The sequence below is a fragment of the Aotus nancymaae genome, unplaced genomic scaffold (assembly GCF_030222135.1).
Source record: "Aotus nancymaae isolate 86718 unplaced genomic scaffold, 86718_ANA_hifiasm-v0.15.2.pri h1tg000007l, whole genome shotgun sequence".
In the NCBI taxonomy this organism is placed as follows: domain Eukaryota; kingdom Metazoa; phylum Chordata; class Mammalia; order Primates; family Aotidae; genus Aotus; species Aotus nancymaae.
The window spans coordinates 61,511,152-61,531,982 of record NW_026988418.1 but is presented as its reverse complement, the minus strand read 5'-3'; the positions used below and the strand labels follow the sequence as shown (position 1 = coordinate 61,531,982).

At 38.4% G+C, this 20,831-nt stretch overlaps 1 protein-coding gene across 13 annotated transcripts in view; it reads right to left on the bottom strand.

The window, feature by feature from the left end:
• PHTF1 (putative homeodomain transcription factor 1) overlaps positions 1 to 19,981 on the bottom strand; it is an 84,148-nt gene extending 64,167 nt beyond the window's left edge. Inside the window, exons 1-6 of one of the 13 annotated variants that reach the window (XM_064372694.1) lie at positions 19,543 to 19,980; positions 19,185 to 19,259; positions 18,212 to 18,268; positions 11,743 to 11,826; positions 1,179 to 1,248; positions 550 to 708 (exon numbers count right to left, since the gene is read on the bottom strand). In XM_064372694.1, the coding sequence (XP_064228764.1) occupies positions 550 to 708; positions 1,179 to 1,224 (205 nt within the window). In that variant the 5' untranslated portion in view covers positions 1,225 to 1,248; positions 11,743 to 11,826; positions 18,212 to 18,268; positions 19,185 to 19,259; positions 19,543 to 19,980. Of the gene's footprint in view, positions 1 to 549; positions 709 to 1,178; positions 1,249 to 11,295; positions 11,827 to 12,892; positions 12,968 to 18,211; positions 18,269 to 19,184 lie in introns of those variants that run through there. The other 12 variants (XM_064372686.1, XM_064372692.1, XM_021672720.2 and 9 more) reach the window with 12 other exon arrangements.
• Between the last annotated feature and the right edge of the window lie 850 nt (positions 19,982 to 20,831).

Here is a 20,831-nt window from a genome sequence, read left to right as displayed (position 1 = left end):
AAACTCAAGTGAGGAGAAAGAGTTAGACAAGTACGTTTGCTCTCTTCTAGCAGATAATTTTAAGATGAACCCCGAATGGTCTATGTCTCTTCATTTCTGCGTACTTTTTATTTATTTGGTTTTTTGAGACGGAGTCTTGCTCTGTTGCCCAGGCTGGAGTACAGTGGTGCAATCTCAGCTCACTGCAACCTCTGCCTCCCAGGTTCAAGAGATTCTCCTGCCTCAGCATCCTGAATAGCTGGGACTACAGGCACCCGCTACCTCACCCAGCTAATTTTTGTATTTTCAGTAGAGACGGGGTTTCACCATATTGACCTGGTTGGTCTCGAACTCCTGAACTTGTTGGTCTCAAACTCCTGAACTTGTGATCTGCCCGCCTCACCCTCTCAAAGTGCTGGAATTACAGGCAAAGCCACCACGTCCAGCCCATTTCTGCATACTTTAAACCGTGAAATGAAAGGGTAAGTGTAAAAATAGTAGGTCTTCATTATCTAATAGCAAAAGCAGCAAAAAGAAACTGTCATTGCTTATTCCAGCTCCTCCAATTACCTTGCATGAAATAAAGCAGTAACAGCCAAACAAAGATTCTTAAAGAGGTAACCTGAATCCACCAATTGCTGAACAATGGAAAAAATACAACTCGAACAAGCCCCTTCCGAGTCAGAGATGTCCATGGAATTTCAGGTTTTGCTTTGGCAAATGTTGAGCCTTTAAACATACAATAAAACAAAACATCAAACATTTATATACACTATATTGATGCCCACCTGTAGCACTACATTAAAACAGGTGAGTGCAAAAATCAGCACAAAACCTGTTCGGTTAAAAAAAAAAACAAAACCCTCGTACATGTTTGTTAAATGTAATAACTTCTTGCTTCAATCACTAGGACAGAAGCTCAAAATAAATCAGGCTTCTTTGAATGTTAAACAATATATTTATCTTATTTATACAACAGGAAGTCTCTATGTTCACCCCTCTTTTACATGAATGCATGTAATTTATAGAGCCATACAGTACTAAGGCAGAGGGGGAAAAAGTACTACAGCCTTAATGATGAGAGTAAAGTGTTACATTCGAAAATTAAAGCACACCATCATATAGAAAAGATATTGAAAAATAAGTATCATTGTGAAATAATTTAATAATGTACATAAAAAAACAATTTAAGAACTCACCTCTGATTAAGTCAACGTCAATCAAGTCTGGCTTTATATGGCCCATCTTTTTTGGTTTGTTTTTGAAACCCTAAGGATAAAACAAAACCAGAAATAAAGAAGAGCCCTTTTATTTATGTTTTCTTTTTTTGAGATGCAGTTTCACTCTTGTTGCCCAGGCTGGAATGCAATGCTGCAATCTTGGCTCACTGCAACCTCTGTCTCCCAGGTTCAAGTGATTCTCCTGTCTCAGCCTCCCAAGTAGCTGGAATTACAGATGCCTACCACCAAGCCTGGCTAATTTTTTGTATTTTTAGTAAAGACAGGATTTCAGCATGTTGGTCAGGCTGACCTCGAACTCCTGACTTCATGTGATCCACCCGTCTCGGCCTCCCAAAGTGCTGAGATTACAGGTCTGAGCCACTGTGCCCAGACAGAAAAGCCCTTTTAAATACAAAAAAAATAAACTTACATTTCTTTTTTTCTATATCTGATTCCTTTTTACTGGGGACACTTTAATCCTAATGCTCCTTAAAAGACCTTGCCACTAATATATATTTTGTTTCAGTTTTTAATCTTCTCAACTAATACATCCATATACTTTATCACTTTCTAAAATATTTGAATGTGACAAAAGATCAGTAAGTGAAAAATGATAGTCCCATGAGCCATCTCTCCTCTCCTCTGAATTTCACTCCTTGAAAACAAGTAACTTCCATCTTTTTTTGCTTTTGGTTATTTTTAATTGACATGTAATAATTGTACATACTTATGGGGTGGAATGTGATATTTTAATACATGTATACATGTGTAATGATCAAACTATATCACCTTCATTATGTATCATTTCTTTGTGTTGGGTTCATTCAAAATCCACCCTTCTAGCTATTTGAAAATATACAATAAATTGTTGTTAATTACAGTCACCTTATAGTGCTACAGAACACTAAATCTTATTCCTATCTAGCTGTACTTTTGTATTTGTTAACCAAATGTTGGTATTTCTTGTTCCCTCCCTCTTACACTTCCCTGCCTCTAGTAATTATTATTCTACTCTCTACTTCTATCAGATCAACTTTTTAGCTTCCATGTATGCGTGAGAACATGAAGTATTTATCATTCTGTGCCTGAATTATTTCACTTTGCATAACGTCCTCCAGTTCCATTCATGTTGCCATGAATGACACAATTTCATTCTTTCTTACAGCTTAATAGTATTGCATTGTGTATATCTACCACATTTTATTTATCCATTCATCTGTTGATAGTTATGTACACTGAATTCCATGTCATGACTATTGTGAATAGTGCTGCAATAAACACAGGAATGCAGATATCCCTTCAACATACAGATTATCTTTCCTTTGGATATATACTGAGACTGCTGGATCATATGGTAGTTCTATTTCTAGTTTTTTTGAGGAACCTCAATACTGTTATCCATAATGGCTGTACTAATTTACATTCACACCACCAGTGTATAAGAATTCCCCTTTCTCTGCATCCTTGCCAGCATTTGTTATTTTTTTGTCTTTTTGATAACAGCCATTTTAGCTGTGCTGACATATCTCATTGTGGTTTTGATTTGCATTTCCCTGATGACTGGTGATGTTGAGCATTTTTTCATATACCTGTTGGCCATCTGTATTGTCTTCTTTTGAGAGATGTCTATTCAGCTCATTTATCCATTTTAAAATTGAAATATTTGGATTTTTGCTTTTGAGTTCTTTGAGATCTTTATATATATTAATCCCTTTTCAGATGAAAAGTCTGCAAATATTTTCTCTCATTTTGTAGGTTATCTCTATACTCAATTATTTCCTTTGCTGTGTAGAAGCTTTCTAGTTTGATAAAATCCCATTCGTCTATCTTTGCTTGTGACCTGGGCTTCTGAGGTCTTCTCCATAAAATCTTTACCCAGACCAATGTTCCGAAGCATTTCCCCTGTTTTCTTCTAGCAGTTTCATGTCTTATATTTAAGTCATTAATCTGTTTTGGCTTGATTTTTGTATATGGTGAGAAATAGTGGTCAGGTGCAGTGGCTCCCAGCACTTTGGGAGGCCAAGGCAGGAAGATACTTGAGGTCAGGAGTTTGAGACCAGCCTGGCCAACGTGGCAAAATTCTGTTTCTACTAAAAATATAAAACGTAGCTGGGCATTGTGGTGGGCGCCTGTAATCCCAGCTACTCAGGAGGCTGAAGCAGGAGAATCACTTGAACCAGGGACGTAGAGGTTGCAGTGAGCTGAGATTACACTACTGCACTGCAACCTGGGCAACAGAGCAAAACCCTGTCCCTTAATTAAAAAACATAAAAATAACTTGTACATGCTAATTATTAATTATCTTTTAAAAGTCAGATATTCAACCATTAAAATTAATGCCAAAATTAAAGATTAACAATAATTTGCTATTTACCTCTTATGGACGTTGAATCAGTATTGATCTTTAGCTCTGTTTAACTAAACAGATGCAGTCAATTTCTCTTAAGTGAACCCTATATATTTCTATGCAACTAATCATAAGCCGTAGATTTTACAGAAAAATGTTCTAAAATCCTAAATGTAATACAATTAAAAGAAGAATCAAAATTTGGAGATGAGGCAACTCAAGGAAAAAACCGTTTGATGAAACAGAAGAAACATGTACATTAACTTCTGAAATATGCATTATTTTCATGAGAATAACAATTATCTTGCATACTATATTCAAAATCAAAAATTAAAATTTAAAGGTAAAATATTATTTTTTACCTTTTTGGACATTTGTACCAGTGCTATTCCCCATCACTTTAGAGCCGAAATAATGTTTCTACTTTCTTTGCTTTCTAGACTTTTCTCCAATAATTTTACAGAGTTAGAATTAGCATTAACTAGAAGTAAAATTGTCCAAAGCTCCCTTAGCAACAAAAACACATTTATTCATTCACTCAGTCAACAAATATTTGACAAGTTTCTACGTGTTAGATACTCTGCTTGAGCTAGGTACAAAATAATAAGTCAAAACATGGCTCTATCTTCAAAGAACGTACAGCATAGAAGGGAAGACAAACAATAAGGCCAAATGTACAAGGGTTTCTCAGGAAAATGCCCTCTGAATCTCCCCATTTTTTAACTTCCTAAAGGGACAGAAATCATTAGTAAATTTATGACCACTGATCTTAAGGGAGATTAGGAAAGTCACTATATACTGTTGTATATTTTGTACTGAGGGAGAGTAAAAAACACATTCCATACTTTTGCATTAGAATCCTTCTCCTTTATCTTCCACCGTGCATGTATGTATAAGAGGAAATACATGCCAGGCACTATCCTAAGGGCTTTACATATAGTCACACATTACTTAATGACGGGGATACAAGAAATTTGTCTTTGATTTCACTGTTGACTGAACATCATACAATGTACTTACACAAATCTAGATGGTATAGCTTACTACACACCTAGGCTATACAGTAGCCTATTGCTCCTAGGCTACAAATCTCTCCAGCATATTATGAAGAAGAATATTTAGGCAATTTTAAACACAGTGGTATTTGTGTATCTAAACCTAGAAAAGGTATAGTAAAAATATGGTGTAAAAGATAAAAAATGGGGCTGGGCGCAGTGGCTCAAACTTGTAATCCCCGTACTTTGGGAGGCTGAGGCAGGCAAATCACCTGAGGTCAGGCATTCAAGACCACCCTGGCCAACATGGTGAAACCCCATCTCTACTAAAAAATATAAAATTAGCTGGGCATGGTGGTATATGCCTATAAACCCAGCTACTCGAGAGACTGAGGCAGGAGAATCGCTTGAACCTGGGAGGCAAAGGTTGCAGTGAGCCAAGATAGCACCATTGCACTCTAGTCTGAACGACAATAGTGAAATTTCATCTCAAAAAAAAAAAAAAAAAAAAAATGGCACACCTGTATAGGGTACTTATCATGAATAGTGCTTTCAGGACTGGGAGTTGCTCTGAATCAGTGAGTGACTGAGTGATCAATGAAAGTGAAAGACTAGGACATTGCTGTAGTACTACTGTAGACTTTATAAACACCATAAACGTGAGCTATACATTTTTTAAAATCTTCCTTTCTACAATAACCTTTTTTTTTTTCCTCTGAGACAAGAGTCTTGCTCTGTTGCCCATGATGTAGTACAATGGCATGATCACAGCTCATTACAAGCTCATTCTCCTAGGCTCAAGCAATCCTCCTACCGCAGCCTCCCAAGTAGCTGGGACTACTGCACCCAGTTATTTTATTTTTTTGTAAAGAAGAGGCCTTGCTTTGTCACTCAAGCAGCTCTCAAACTCCTGGTCTCAAGAGATCCTCCTGCCGTGGCCTTCCAAAGTGCTAGAATTACAGGAAGGAACCACCTCACCCAACCTGTTCCATAATAAACTCAGCTTACTGTAATGTTTTTATTTTATAAGCTTTATAATTTTTTTAACTTTTTGACTCTTTTGTAATAACAGTTTAAAAACCACACATTTTCTTTATAAATTAAGCTTTTTTATTTTTTTTTTTACTTTTTAAATAAATACTAAAACAAACACACATAGCCAAGGCCTACATAGCATCAGGATCATCAATATCACTCTCTTCCACCTCCATATCTTGTCCTACTATAGGGTCTTCAGGGGCAATAACATGCAGGGAGCTGTCATCTCCTATGATAACAATGCCTTCTTCTGGAATATCTCCTGAAGGACCTGCCTGAGACTGTTTTACAGTTAACTGATTTCTTAATAGAGGGAGTCCACTCTAAAATAACAATTAAAAGTATAGTAAATATGTAAACCAGTAATATAGTCATTTATTATCAAGTATTTGGTACTGCACATAAACTGTATGCTATACTTTTTATGACTGACAGTGCATTTGGTTTGTTTACTCCAGCATTACTCCGAACACATGAATAATGTGTTGTGCTATGACTTTAGGATGGCTACAAAATCACTAGGCAATAGGAATTTTTCAGCGCCATTATAATCTTATGGGACCATTGTTGTACATGAGGTCCATCAATGACTGAAACATCATTATGTGGCATATGACTGTACTTACATTAACTTGTTTGACTCATTTAGTCCTTACAAATGTCCTATGAGATTGGTACCTTTACTATCCTCACTTTACAGATGAAGCAACCAAAGCAGAGATTCCAACCCTGTCATTCTCACTCTAAAGCCTGTGCTCTAACCACTTCACTATCCTGCCTTTTGCTATATGACGCAAAAGGCATCCCTAATCAATGCAGAGAAAGGTTTTATTTAAGATCAAACAAGACTGCTTGAGAGGTTCAATGGACGCTATGAGTGGATTTCCTTATTGGCCACAACCTCTACCCCAGCAGCCCAGGAAAAGACTGTAGGAGAGAATCAGGATAATCACTAGCTGCCAGAGTAGTGGTCTGGAAATTCTCTGCAGACCCCCAGCCACAGGCTGTATGCAACCCTCTCTATTGTTTGCCCCCAACATAACTGTGCATCATCATCACAAGCTCAGAACCACTTGACAAATGTAGTTCCTACTTTTTGGAAGAGGAACAAAAACACTAGAGGTATTGGTGCAATATAATTGGACTTTGTATTAAATAGGCAATAAAGAACAAGTGAAACTCTGTAACACATCTCTATTTCCCAGTGTGCCAAAATTTTCCATTTTATTACCATCAAAATAATTGAACTGTTTATACAGTCTGGTGCAGAGAGGGAAGTTACCCCTGATTTAGGGCATATGTTGAACAACAAAACAATTACAAGGCAAGTATAGCACTATAGGAATATGCATAAAGGACACTTTATTGACATTTAAGAAGTCCAAGAAAGATTTCTTCAAAGAAAAATAGTATCTAACCTGGTACCTGAAGGATGTATAAGAATTTGTAAAGTTGCACATGGGATATAGCAAAATGAGGAATCAAGAAAAGAATGAGGAATGACTGTAATCCCAGCACTTTGGGAGGCTGAAGCGGGCTGATTGCCTGAGCTCAGGAGTCCACGATCAGCCTGGGCAACATGGTGAAACCCTCTACTAAAATACAAAAAATTAGCCAGGCATGGCAGCGTGCACCCATAGTCCCAGTGACTCAGGAGGCTGAGGCAGAACAGTTGCTTGAACCAGGGAGGTGGAGGTTGCAGTGAGCCGAGATCACGCCACTGCACTCCAGCCTGGGCGACAGAGCAAGACTCCGTCTCACAAAAAAAAGAAGAAAAAAGAAAAGAAAAGCATATGAGATGACCCAGGAATAAGAGATAGCATGTAAAAACTAAAGAAAGCTTGAGAAGGCCCAAAGCATAGTGTGGAAGTGAGAAGAGGTCCAGACATGGGTAAGAGAGGTAAACTTTTGAGATGAGAAGAAGCCATAATGTGAAAACTATAATGCTAGGGAGTATGATTTCATTGTAAGGATACTAGGAAGTCAGAAAATAGTTTTAAATATAAGAAAAACAATCAAATTTCTGTTAAAACAGAAACCAAAAAAACAACAACCTGGCTTTGTTATAGAGAACAGATAGAGAGTAAGGAGAGACAGGAGGCAAGAGAAAGCAGTTAGAAAGTTAAAAAACCTACTCCAGTAATCTAATCAGGAGTGGGCAAAATTTTACTATAAAGGGCCAGATGGTATTTTAGGCTTTATGGACTATACCGGGGGTTACCAACCCCCAGGCCATGGAATAGTGGTCGGTGGCCTGTTAGGAACCAGGATGCAAAGCAGGAGGTGAGTGGCAGGCGAGAGAAAAAAGAGAAGCTTCATCTGTATTTAAAGCCACTCCTCACTGCTCGAATTACCACCTAAGTCCCACCTCCTGTCACATCAGTGGCAGCATTAGATTCTCACAGGAGTGCAAACCCCATTGTGAACTGTACATTTAAGGGACCCAGGTTGCGTGCTCCTTATGAGAACCTAATGCCTGATGATCTGTCACTGTCTCCCATCACCCCCAGATGGGACTGTCTGGTTACAGGAAAACAAGCTCAGGGCTCCCACTGATTCTACATTATGGTAAGCTGTATAATTACTTTTATATCTTACAATGTAATAATAATAGAAATAAAGTGCACAATAAATGTAATATGTTTGAATGATCGCAAAACCATCCCCCCACACCAGTCCATGGAAAACCTGTCTTCTATGAAACTGGTCTCTGGTGCCGAAAATAACCACTGGACTATACCATCTCTGTCACAACCACTCAACTTAGCCACTGTAGCACTAAAGCAGACACAGACATTGAATATAAATACTTAAAGCACTAAACCTGGCTGTGTTCCAGCTAGATTTGCACATAGGCAATAGTTTGCCAACCAGATGAGTAGACAATAGGTCAGACCAGATGATTAGAAGCAAGAACTGGGAAGAGGACTCATATTCAAAAGATATTTAGCAGGCATAATCCAGAAGTACTGGTAACCGAAAATGTGAGATTAGTGTGAAGGTGAAGAACTCTAAACCCTGACTTTAGTACTTTAGCAATTCACTGAAGAAGAAAGGTAAGAAAAGGAAAAGTATTGGGGTCATGGGAGGGGAGGTCACATTCAGCTCACTTTCCACTGGCCAAGCAAATCCCATGACCAAGGTGGGAGTCTGTGGGGCCAGGAAGAATTCTCCTCTTATAAGAAGGCACTGCAAGTCACATGACAGTAAGTGCAGCCATATAATCTCCTTATAGGTAAGAATAATTACAGATAGTGAGTAATTAGGAAAATTACTGTAATATACAGTTAAGTCCATCTGATTCTAAAGTTCTTGCCTAAATGCTAATGAAATTTGGTGTTTTTGCCGCTGGTATAAATAAAGCATATTGGTATAGCCAATATACCTAAATACTTATATACCTATTCTACCTATCTTATAAGTAGATACATGTATATCCTATTACTCAGGTAACTTCATTATATTTGGTTTTGAAGGAAAAATGTTTTAAAAATTAAATCTTTATTTGTATTAAAACAATACTCACATTACAAGGCTAACAAAAAATAACCTTCCAGTCTCACTCTTCCTTACCCTTGATTCATACATCCTAGCTATTTATTTTTTCTTTACTTCTAAAACAAAATATTTACAGTGCTTTTATCAATTTCAGATGTTATCCATTCTTTCTTACTGTTGAAGATGAGGAAATAACTTTCTTATTTAGCCTTTCTCTGCCTCAATTCCTTCACCTATAAAAAAGGGATGATAACAGCACATATCTCATAAGATTATTGTGAGGATCAATTAAATTTGTGTGTGTTGTTTAAAATAATGCAAGACACATACTACACACTATTAATGATTATAACATCACCAAATACACACGCCCTCCTGAACTATAATTTTCCCCCCAATAGAACTTTATCACAAATTTTTGTTAAATCAATGTTTAGAGGGTTATAATACTGTTCACAGCTAAGCCAAGTCGTGAGCTATATTTTCCTCTCACAAATTTTTTGCTTGTCCTAAAACTGTAATTGCCTCATTTTTTCATTCACTTAATCTTCTATGCACCTATTACTAATTCATTTTCAAACTCCCTCTGTTACATATCTGCTTCTACTATGCTCATACACAACATGTATCAGTTTATTTTTCCTCTTTCAAGATGTCTATACCAATTTTCTGTTCTCATATTCCATTCTGGACTGGTTGTTTTCTAGGTCAGATATCAGCTATCATCCTGAGACATTTACAATTATCCTGGAATTCCTTTTACTTCTGTGTTGGCTATCCTGTTTTCTGATACTATGAATTCCTTTCTGGCTTATTCATGGATTATGATACATTAAATGTTCTCCCATAGCTTTCTGAGGGAGTATGGGATATGAATTTTAAGAGTTGAAGTTTAAAATATATCAGTGGTGCCTCTGCACTTGATTAATAATTAGGCTGGCATAAAACTTCAGGTTAAAAATCACTTTCTCATGTGCCACTGTCTTTCACCTTCCACTGAATAGTCCATTATCTTTTAGCTTCCAAATGAGCTCGAAGTTGCTGCTAAGGGGCAGTATCTCTGACTCCCAATTTTTGTCTATATGGTCTGTTTTGATCCTTCACTCTACTCCATGCTTAACCCAAGCTCTAATTCTAAATGTTCTGAAATTTCATGATAATGTTTCTTAGTGCTGATGACTCAAAAGATTCTTTTTTCCCCTTTTTCTTTTGAGACAGTCTCACTTGTTGCCCAGGCTGGAATGCAGTATTGCATTCATGGATCTCTACAGCTTGAACTCCCAAGTTCAAAGGATCCTTCCACCTCAGCCTTCTGAGTAGCTGCGACTACAGGCACACACCACCACACCTGGCTGATTTTTCAATTTTATTGTAGAGATGAGATCTCACTTTGTTGCTCAGGCTGATCTCAAACTCCTGGGTTCAAGAGATCCTCTTGCCTCAGCCTCCCAAAGTGCTAGGATTACAAGTGTGATCCACCATGCCCAACCAAAAGATCCTTTTAATCTGGAAATACATACACAGTACTGCATTTCTGGGGAAATTTTATTTGAATTAGTTATTAGATAATTTATTCCTCTACATATATTCCCTTTTTCTGGAACATCTATCAGTTGGATGTTATATTTCCTGCATTAACTGCATTCACTTTGCCATTTTCTTTTTTGTTGTTCTTCTATACTACTTTTCTGGGAAATGTCCTCACCTTTATCTTCTAAGTTGTCCACTGATTTTTATTTATTTATGTATTTATTTTTGAGACAGGGTCCCACTCTGTCACCCAGGCTGGAGTGCAGTGGCACAATCATGGCTCACTGCTGCCCTGACTTCCCAGGCTCAGATGATCTCCCACCTCGAGTAGCTGGGACTACAGGCATGCAACACCAAGCCCAGCTAATTTTTTGTATTTTTTATAGAGACAGGGTTTCACCATGTTGCCCAATCCAATATTGAACCCTTGGGCTCAATCGATCCACCTCGGCCTCCCAAAGTGCTGGGATTACAAACAGGCATAAGACACTGTACCCAGCCGCCACTGAATTTATTCTGATTATTTTTAGTTTCTAGTCTTCTTACTTCCTCATCTATAGTCTATTTTTTAATCATTCTTTTTTAAAAGTTGACAGATAAAATTCTGTGTATTCAGTGTATACAACATATTCTGAAGTAGATATACATTGTAGTATGACTAAATCCAGTGAATTAATACATGTATTACCTGGCATGGTTATTTGTGTGGTGAGAATACCTAATATCCATCTTAGCATTTTTCAAAAATACAACATACTATTATTAACTACAGTCACCAATGTTATACAATAGATCTCCTGAAGACATCGCAGTCTTTTTATAGTATCCAGTTCCTTAAAGGTAGTGATTATATTTGTTCTTATGATTCCTGCATTGCTTCTTTTCTCTTTTCTTTAGGTCTTAAATATTTGATGATCTTTAATTATCCATTTATAATTAAGCTCAGTGTGCAACGGGCAAAGGATTTTGAATAGTGGGCCTCACTATAGAGGGGTAGTCAGCCATTTCACTTTTCAGTATCCTTAGGTTCTCTTTGGTTAGTCAGTTTCGACGAAAAGAAATTCCAGTCTTCTGTTTGCAGATTATAAACCTGACCACCAGACTTTCACTTAATCCCATTAGTGCAGCATCTCACCAGACTCTGATTTCTTCCTGGTCTTCCAGAATCCAGAACTTCTCTGGCTCAGCCTCTCCAGAGAGCAAGCTTCAATCCGGTCTTCTGTCAGAGGAAGATAAGGGTAACTATGTGGCTACAGGGAATAAGGAAGATCTGGGGTAGGTCTATTATCCCTTATACACATGCTCAAACAATCCTGACTTTAGTTCTACCTCACTCCTACAGATACCTGATACATCCAACTCCTGAGCCTTTCAGAAGTTAATCACAGGGGTTTTACTTGTTTCCTATTAGCTTTCCTATTACAGACACTGAGATTTTTATTTTCTTCATTTTCCAGCCTTCAAAATTATATTAATAGCTCTCATTTACTGTAGTCTCTTCTTCCATTCTTTTAGTCCTTGCAGGCTGACATGTTTTTTTCTTACTTCTCGTTATTTTAACGAGGTTTCAGGAGAGACTCATGCATGTATTTAAACTATTGTGTTATTTTTTGTTTTTTTTCAGGACAGGGTCTTGATCTGTCACCCAGGCTGGAGTGCAGTGGCACAATCATAGCACACTACAGCCTCAAACTCCTGGGCTCAGGCGATCCCCCTACCTCAGCTTCCCAAGTACCTAGGACTACAGGTATATGCCACTACCCCCAGCTAATTTTTTTATTTTTATTTTTTTGTAGAGCTATGTTACACAGGCTCGTCCCAAACTCCTGGCCTCAAGCAAAAACCTCAGCTTCCCAGAGTGTTGGAAATAGGTGTGAGCCACCATGCCTGGCCTCAAACTGTCATTTTTATGAGGAGAGTCATCTATCAGATAGCCACCATCCTGCTTAAGAAATAAAACATTATAAATACAGCTGAAGGAGTCTCTGTGCCTTTTTTATTCTCTAAGTACAAAACCATGCTATCTTCAGTGATTTTTGTTCATTCTAATATTAATTTTTTTAAATATACAAAAAAGAAAATATTAATATTAGAATGTTTTGCTCATCTTAGCAAATGTATCTCAAACAGTATGCTAAAGAGTCATAAAAGGGGACATTCTACATTCTTATTTTAGGCTTCTTTTGGAGGACTAAATTAAGCTTCATCATTAAAAATAATGTTATACATTACATTTAATATATTCTCTCAATTAAAAACTTTTAGGGCTGATTGTGGTGACTTACATCTGTAACCCAGCACTTTGGCAGGCCAGGGCAGGAGTTCAAGACCAGCCTAGACAACATGGTGAGACCCTGTCTCTACAAAACATAAAATATTAAAAATTTAGAAAACAATTTTCATTGTGAATATGTATACATTTATATTTTTTGTGACATACTTTATGATTTTTCCTTTTTTTCTAAACAGAATCACACAATATGTTGTCTTTTGTGTCTGGCTCCTTTTACTTAGCACAGCATTTTTTATATTCATCCATGACATAGTACATATTAACAGTTTTTATTGCTGAATTGTATTTCATTGCATAACACATTTGTTTATACCAGTTGATTCAAAAGTTGATGGACATGTGGATTTTTCCTATTTCTGGCTATTAAGAATAGTGCTACTATGAACATTTGCATGTATTTATGTTTCCATTTCTCTTGGATAGAAAATGTTAAATATAGTAGATACCCTAAATTTAGGTACATACCCTAGAAGTGGAAATGTTGGGTCATGTGAGAAGTATGTATTTAACATTTTAAGAAACTACCAAACTATTTTCCATTTTCCATGCCCACCAGCAGTGTAGAAGAGTTCTGTTTCCTCCATTACCTTGTCAACACTTGGTATCATCCGTCTTTTTAATTTTGTTCTAACAGATGTATTAGAGATGTCGTAATGTAAATCTTCCAACACTACTCTTTTTGTTTTGAATATTCTACATCCTTTGCATTATATACATATATTTGAGAATTAGCTCATTGATCTCTACCAAAAACAAAAGTCTGCTGGAATTCTGAAGGGATTACATTCAATATATAGATACATTTGGAGAAAACTGACATTTTAACTATATTGAATCTTCCAGATCATAAACATGAAATTTTATGCCATTTATTTAGACCTTGTTTAATTTCTCTAAGCAATGTTTTATAGTTTTCCATGTATGGGTCTTACACCTTCTATGTCAGCATTCCTAAATGTTTTATTTTCTTTGATGCTATTATGAATAAAATTGTTTTAATTGTATTTTTAGTTACTCATTGGTATATAGAAATACAACTGATTTTTATATACTGATCTTGTATTTGAAGACTTTGCCACATTCATTTGTTACTATAATTTATTTATATACTTAGGATTTTCTAAATATGGGATTATGTTGTCACGAGTAAAGGCATTTTTATATTCCTTTCCCTCTCAATGCCTTTCATCTCTTTTCCTGTGCTTATTACATTGGCTAGGACTCCCAATACAGTGTTAAATAAAAATGGTAAGAGCAGATATCTTTGCATTGTTCCTGATATTAGGGGAAAACATTCAGTCTTTAACCATTAAGTGTGATGTTTGTTGTAGGCTTTTCCTAGACAACCTTTAATAAGTCGAGGAAGTTCCCTTCTATTCCTAGTTTATAGTTAATGGGCATTGAATTTTATCAAATGCTCTTTCTGTATTTACTGAAAAGATCATATGATTGTCTTTTATCCTATTAATATGGCATATTACTTTGTTTTCAAATTAATGCATTCCTGGGGTAACTCCCACTTGATCACAGTAGATAAACCATTTTATGTGTTGTTGAATTGGTTTTGTTAATATACTGTTAAAGATTTTCACACATACATTCACAATGAATTTTCTTATGATGTCTTTATCTGGCTTAGGTATCAGAGTAATACTAGTCTCATAGAATGAGCTGAGACGTATATTTCCTTCTCTATTTTCTGAAAAAGTTTGTATAGAATTAGTGTATTTGTTCTTGACCTAATTAACTTCTACTCGTGCTTCAGATCTCATTTTAAGCATCAATTCCTTAGTGAAAGCTTATCTGACCTTCTTAACTAGGGTAACGTGATCTCGCTCACTGCAACCTCTGCCTTCCACGCTCAAGTGATTATCCTGCCTCAGCCTCCTGAGTAGGTGGGACTACAGGTGTGTGCCACCACGCCCAGCTAAGTTTTGTATTTTTAGCAGAGAAGGAGTTTCACCAGGTTGCCCAGGCTGGTCTTGAACTCCCAAGCTCAAGCAATGTGCCTGCCTTGGCCCTCACAAATGCTAGGATTACAGGGATGAGCCACCATGCCAGGACTTTTTTTTTTTTTTTTAGGCAGGGTCTCTGTCACCTTGACCTCTGGGCTTAAGCAATCTTCTCACCTCAGGCTCCTGAGTAGCTGGAACCATAGGCAGATGCCATCATGGCGAGCTAGTTTTTATTTTTATTTTTTGTAGAGACAGAATCTCACTATGTTTCTCAGGCTAGTGTCAAACCCGTGGGCTCAAGCGATCCTCCCACATTAGCCTCCCAAAGTGCTAGGATTACAGGAATGAGCCACCTTGCCCAGCAACTAGGCTCATTTATTTATCTTATTATAAGTGTAGGAGCTTGCAAATAGCCCTCTTCTTAGTATTTGCCACAAAGTAATTTGTATTTATTAAAAGGATTATTTTTATTATTGTTTCTCACCTACTTCATCATAAATTCCATGAAAAAAAATATTGAATGCAGCTGGGCAGAGTAACTCATGTCTATAATCCCAGCACTTTAGGAGGCCAAGGTGGAAGCGCTGCTTGAGCTCAGGAATTCAAGACCAGCCTGGACAACATGGCAAGACCCTGTCTCTACAAAAAAATTTAAAAATTAGCCAAGCCTGTTGGTGCATGCCTGTGGTCCCAGTTACTGAGGAGGCTAAGGTGGGAGAACCACTTGAGCCCAGCAGGTTGAGGCTGCAGTGAGCCATGTTTGTGCCACTGCACTCCAGCCTGGGTAACAGAGCCAGACCCTGTCTCAAAAAAAAAAAAAAAGTATTGAATGTTTTTACTCATCGTTCTGTAGGCATAGCTAGTGTCTGACACATAGCAGGTAAGCAGTCAACAAATATTTGTTAAATAAATATGTATTGGATGCTTTCATTTTATTTTTGGCATTTCTTTCCCTGTTTGATCACTATTTTCTTTCTCTAGATTCTTTAATATTAATATGATACACTGTAAACCTTCCTAGTCAAACTAGATATTTTTTGTTAATATAGACATTGAGAATAATAAGTACTACTCTAGAAATATTCCACAGATCTTACTATAATGTCTATATTTTTATTTCTGCCTTTCAAAAACAAAGATACGATGTGACTCCTCTACTCAAAAACCATTAAAACCTTTCAATTTTCCACAGAATAGTATCTAAAGTTCTTAGTCAAGCAGTCAAGTAATCAAACAAATTTACAGCCTGGCACTCCATCTATGTAGCTTATTCTCCAATCATATTGGGCTACTTGCTCTTCCCTTAAACAAGTCTTACACTTCTGTTTGTTAATACTTTTCCTCTTGTGCTCAGCACCTAACAAAATGCCTCAAACACTGTAGCTCAATAAATGCTTATGGAAGAGTTCATACCAGTTTTCGTAATCCAAGATCTTTAAAATTTATGTTTTATAATTTTGAATCATACTTTTGCATATATAATTTTAATTGCATAACAGTACCGTGATATATTAATATTTTTATTAAAAATTTTTCTTTTTGCTTTATTTGTTCTTTTGTTTTCAAAAAATTGTATATGTGTTAATGTACTTTTAAATTTAGCGTTAAATTTTTTTGCATGCTATACTTTGGTCATTGTTTAAGACTTAAGCATATTAAAAAGATATCTTGGCTTTTCTCCCATCACTATCAATCAGACTGTGAAAGCCATGATGGCAACAATCACATCTATCTTTTTCACTGCATTCTCAGCACCTAGTACATGTGTTGCACATTACTCAGTAATTCTTTTTTCAGCTTTCTACTAACACACTGAAAGCTCGGTAAATGTTTATAGTTATTTTAAATTTCATTCTTTCCACTGCTGCTAAATTTAAAAGCATACATTAAGGCATGGTTAGGGAGATTACCCTATGAGATAACGAGTAAAAATATGCATGATGGATAAGGTTCAATTAAATACAGCAACAGACAGAGGTCCTAGTATGAATCAAGATGTTCTAAGAGTGGAATACAAACATACTTCCTGCCCTTGAGGCCTATGAACACACACAGGTTAACAAATAACTGTGATATGGTGCACTAAAAGGAACGTATGGAAATAAGAGTGAAGGAAATCTTTAAATTGGCTAGGGGAAGAAGGTTAGATCACAAAGCTAGAGATCACAAAACAATATCGAATTTCACTTTACTATTAATGATGTTTAGCAACTCAAAAAAATAACAGGACAGGATTTAGAGAGTTACAAAATAAAAGCTGGGGACTTACCCCATCTCCCATTAATATAAATAATCAAGGAGTATACAAAATTGTGAAAAGTTAGTCAGCTACTTGTCATTCAAGTAACTTTCTACTTGATTGGCCTATTTAACAGAACAGATAATATTAAGTTATATTCATCCAGGTTTTTTTTAAGTATTAATGAAGGGTCTGAAGTAAGTCTTTTTAATTAAATAGAATCCAAAAACAAGACTCTGCTGGTATTTATCAGCACTTTCCAAGAAGTGAGGCCCTGAATCCATAAGATCTAAGTAAGTATTAAAGTCAGCAGAGAGATACATTCTTTTAAGGGCCAAGAATGGGTCTTTAGGGCTTTTCCGTATCTCAAGACTATCCAATTACATTTGGTTACCAAGCAACCATTCCATGACGAATTTGTACCCGCATCCCCAAATGGCTTAACCCCACCACTCTGACTTTGGAATATCAGATTATTATTTAACCGTCTCCTCCCCTGTTACAAGTTAATCAACTGGCATTCTGAATTACATATCAGGTTTTGGTCACTTGGTTAGTATAAAATAAGAATCCTCTCAGTTCTAAGAGCTGTGTAGAAAAAAGTTTAAGAACCTGAAAAACTTAAAACCATACTCTAAACCAGTGATTGAAAAAAACCAGGGGCCATAGGCTGGATTCAGGCCACAAGTGGATTTTATTTGGCTTGCAGAGGAGGAGGAAAAAGAGAAGAGTCTCTTAAAAATCCGACATAAAATGTACAATATATTTCATATAAAAATGTGTATTTCCAGCTTCTTTTGAAAAATCTGAAACTCTGGCAATATTTGGACCTGCACTGCTATATGGTAAAAACTGGCCAGAGCTAAGCAACCCCAGCCCTATTTATATGGAACATTTGCTCTCTAATTCATCATAAACCAACTCACTCCTGTTTTCCTGATAGTGAGGCCAAAAATCAAGTGTCATTTCTCATTATGCTTGCCCTGTTTTTCTTCTAATCTTCAAAGATTAAAGAATGGCATACTGGCAGATGAGTGCAGAGTTTACTAGGTAAGTACAATTCCACTCTTCACATTAATGCAGTGAAACACAGGCAGAATCAAAGAAACCAATTTACCTTAATCTGAGTCTGTTCAATTGACTTTTCCCATATCTGCTGATCGTATGCTCCAATCTGAAAGAGGGAGCAGTCTATATAAATGATGCAAAGGAAATCCTTACATTATTAAGTCAAGTCCCACAAAACTCATGAGCCTATTATCAATATGCTATGTGGAAAATGTTGTGTTTCTCAGAGTCAGAATAAATTAATATTTCCAAGCTCTGTTTCCTTCAAAAATCTAAAATAGTTGGACCTAAAAGTAAGTTCAAAAGCAATGACCAAAATATCTCAATTAAATATTATCTTAAAAGATACTTTCACTTCCTGGCCGGGTGGATCACCTAAGGTCAGGAGATCGAGACCAGCCTGGCCCACATGGTGAAACCCTGTTTCTACTAAAATTACAAAAAATTAGCCGAGCGTGGTGGCAGGCACCTGTGATCCCAGCTATTCCGGAGGCTGAGGCAGGAGAATTGCTTGAACCCGGGAGACGGAAGTTGCAGTGAGCAGAGGTCGCGCCATTGCCCTCCAGCCTTGGCAATAAGAGCAAAACTCCATCACAAAAATGAAAATAAATAAATAAATTCCACTTCTTAAGAAAAACAGCAATAGAAAAACTAGAGAGGAATAAAATATAAGGAACAGCTCAATAAGATAGTTGATAGTACCAATCTGAGCTGTACAGATAAAGATTTCTTTTTTTTTTTTTTAAGCAGTTTGATCAGAAGCAAACTTTTAAAGCATTGTGGTGGCATTTGTGTACGTAGCCTGGAGAAGGGAGGTGGCGTAAAAACCTTATTCTGGGACCCAGAACCGGGTTTAAAAGACATAATGACCTTGTACATTTTTTTTTCATTTATGTTGAAGTATACATGCACACCTGGTACTACCAAACTCAGGGGAAAGTAACATTATATTCTTTGCGTGAGCTTTTTGCAGGAAGAATGCTTGACAAATAAATACGTATATATATACATATAGGTATTACCTTCTTTTGGTACCACGATATAGCATCTCTCTCATTTGAGGCCATCTGTATCTCCAGCCAGAGAATGGGATTTCACTGAAAATGAAGGAAAACCAGTCGGTGAGTCCAGCTGCTGAAGGTTACTCTCCCAATTTGGGTAGAAAACTGCTTCTCTCAGCCTCTCCATGAGCTGCTGTCTGTCTCTTTCACCGGCTCTTTGCCAGGGAAAAACAACAAACAAAAAAACTGGCGCAGCGGCGACCGGAGAAACCTCTGCAGTATTTCGGGCGAGCGTGTTCGTGGGTGCGGGGGAGGGGCAGGGCGGCTGCTGGAATCGTCCGGCACCCGCCTCCTTCGCTCCCCGGCGTCTGGCTCTCACCTGGTGCCCGCTGCCCTGAGAGCCGGCGCCCAGGACCTTCGTCCTCAGTGGCCGGGGTCCCACCGTGAGGTCGGGGGCGAGGCGGCGGGCCCGGCAGGCCGCATCTTCCCCACTTGGCGGAGACGCCAGCGGGGCCGTTACCATAGAGACCGCGGCGGCAGCCGGCCGCCCAGCGCCCTGACGGCGGCAAATCGATCGCCTGTCCGAGCCCGACCTACAGGGTCACAAGCTGACCAGAAAATCAGCAGAGAATGAACTGGAAAATGAGCGGGATTAAAAGTGAAGGAGGTCTTCGCTAGGCCGCCAGTCGCCACGGCGACAGCAAAAGGCTTTGTGCCCAGCTGGAAAAGACAGGTGCAAAGGGCCGGGAGCCCGGGAGGAGGCGGCGGCGAAGCTGGTCTTCTCTGGGCCGGGCTGCCGTGACTCAGCCTGCTGAGAGCTGGGCGAGAGCCGCTCGGCCGACCACCGGGCAACAGCCTTCGGCTTCCGCTTTCCGGCTCTAGCTGCCGAGGTGGCTCCGCCCCTGGCTCGGGCCTTCCCGCCCTGCTTCGGTCCAGGCTCTGCGTCTCAGGCCTTGGGGGGCCGCGCGGCGACCGGTGGCCAAGAGCAGGTCCCTCAGGTCACCCTTTAGGCCTCAGCTTAAAAGTCACTTCCTCAGAAACGACTCTCCCTTTCAGCGTTCTGCAGGAAATCGGTCCTGATACTCTAGTAGCTTCCGGCTCAAGTCTTTGTAGCACTCATCTTCGTGTTTCCTGGCTTAGGTCTCTTCCCCAGCTGGCCATGGGCTCCACGAGGTCAAAAACTGGGGCCTGGCACGAGCCTGGCACTTAGGTTCCCAATGTTTGCGTGAATTTACCCTGCCCTGGGAGGAAGGTGCCAGGCTTCGGCTTAGTGACTCCCTTCCTCTCCCGCCCCTCAGCAGCTCTTGGTCTGGAGCTTTCTGGTGCTCAAAGGTAGTGGAAAAAGAGGGACCAGGCTTGGGCAGTCACAGCTTTTTTCAATTGGGTAAAGGAAGGTAGCGGCAGGAGCTGGTTAATTAGGACCGATAGGTCAGGAGAAAGGAGAGGTGGAGCCCTAAACTGAATATTTAAGGATACATTTAAAGGATTTTTAAGCTGCTTTCCGTGTGTGTGTGTGTGTGTGTGTGTGTGTGTGTGTGTGTGTGTGTGCCATTAATTGAACACTGTCCCCTAATAGCCATTCTCCCCTTATTTGAAGCCGTGTTCTTATGTTCTTGCTGGCCCACAGCGTGTAGCATCTGGGTCAGGGAAAGCTAATGACAGATGATA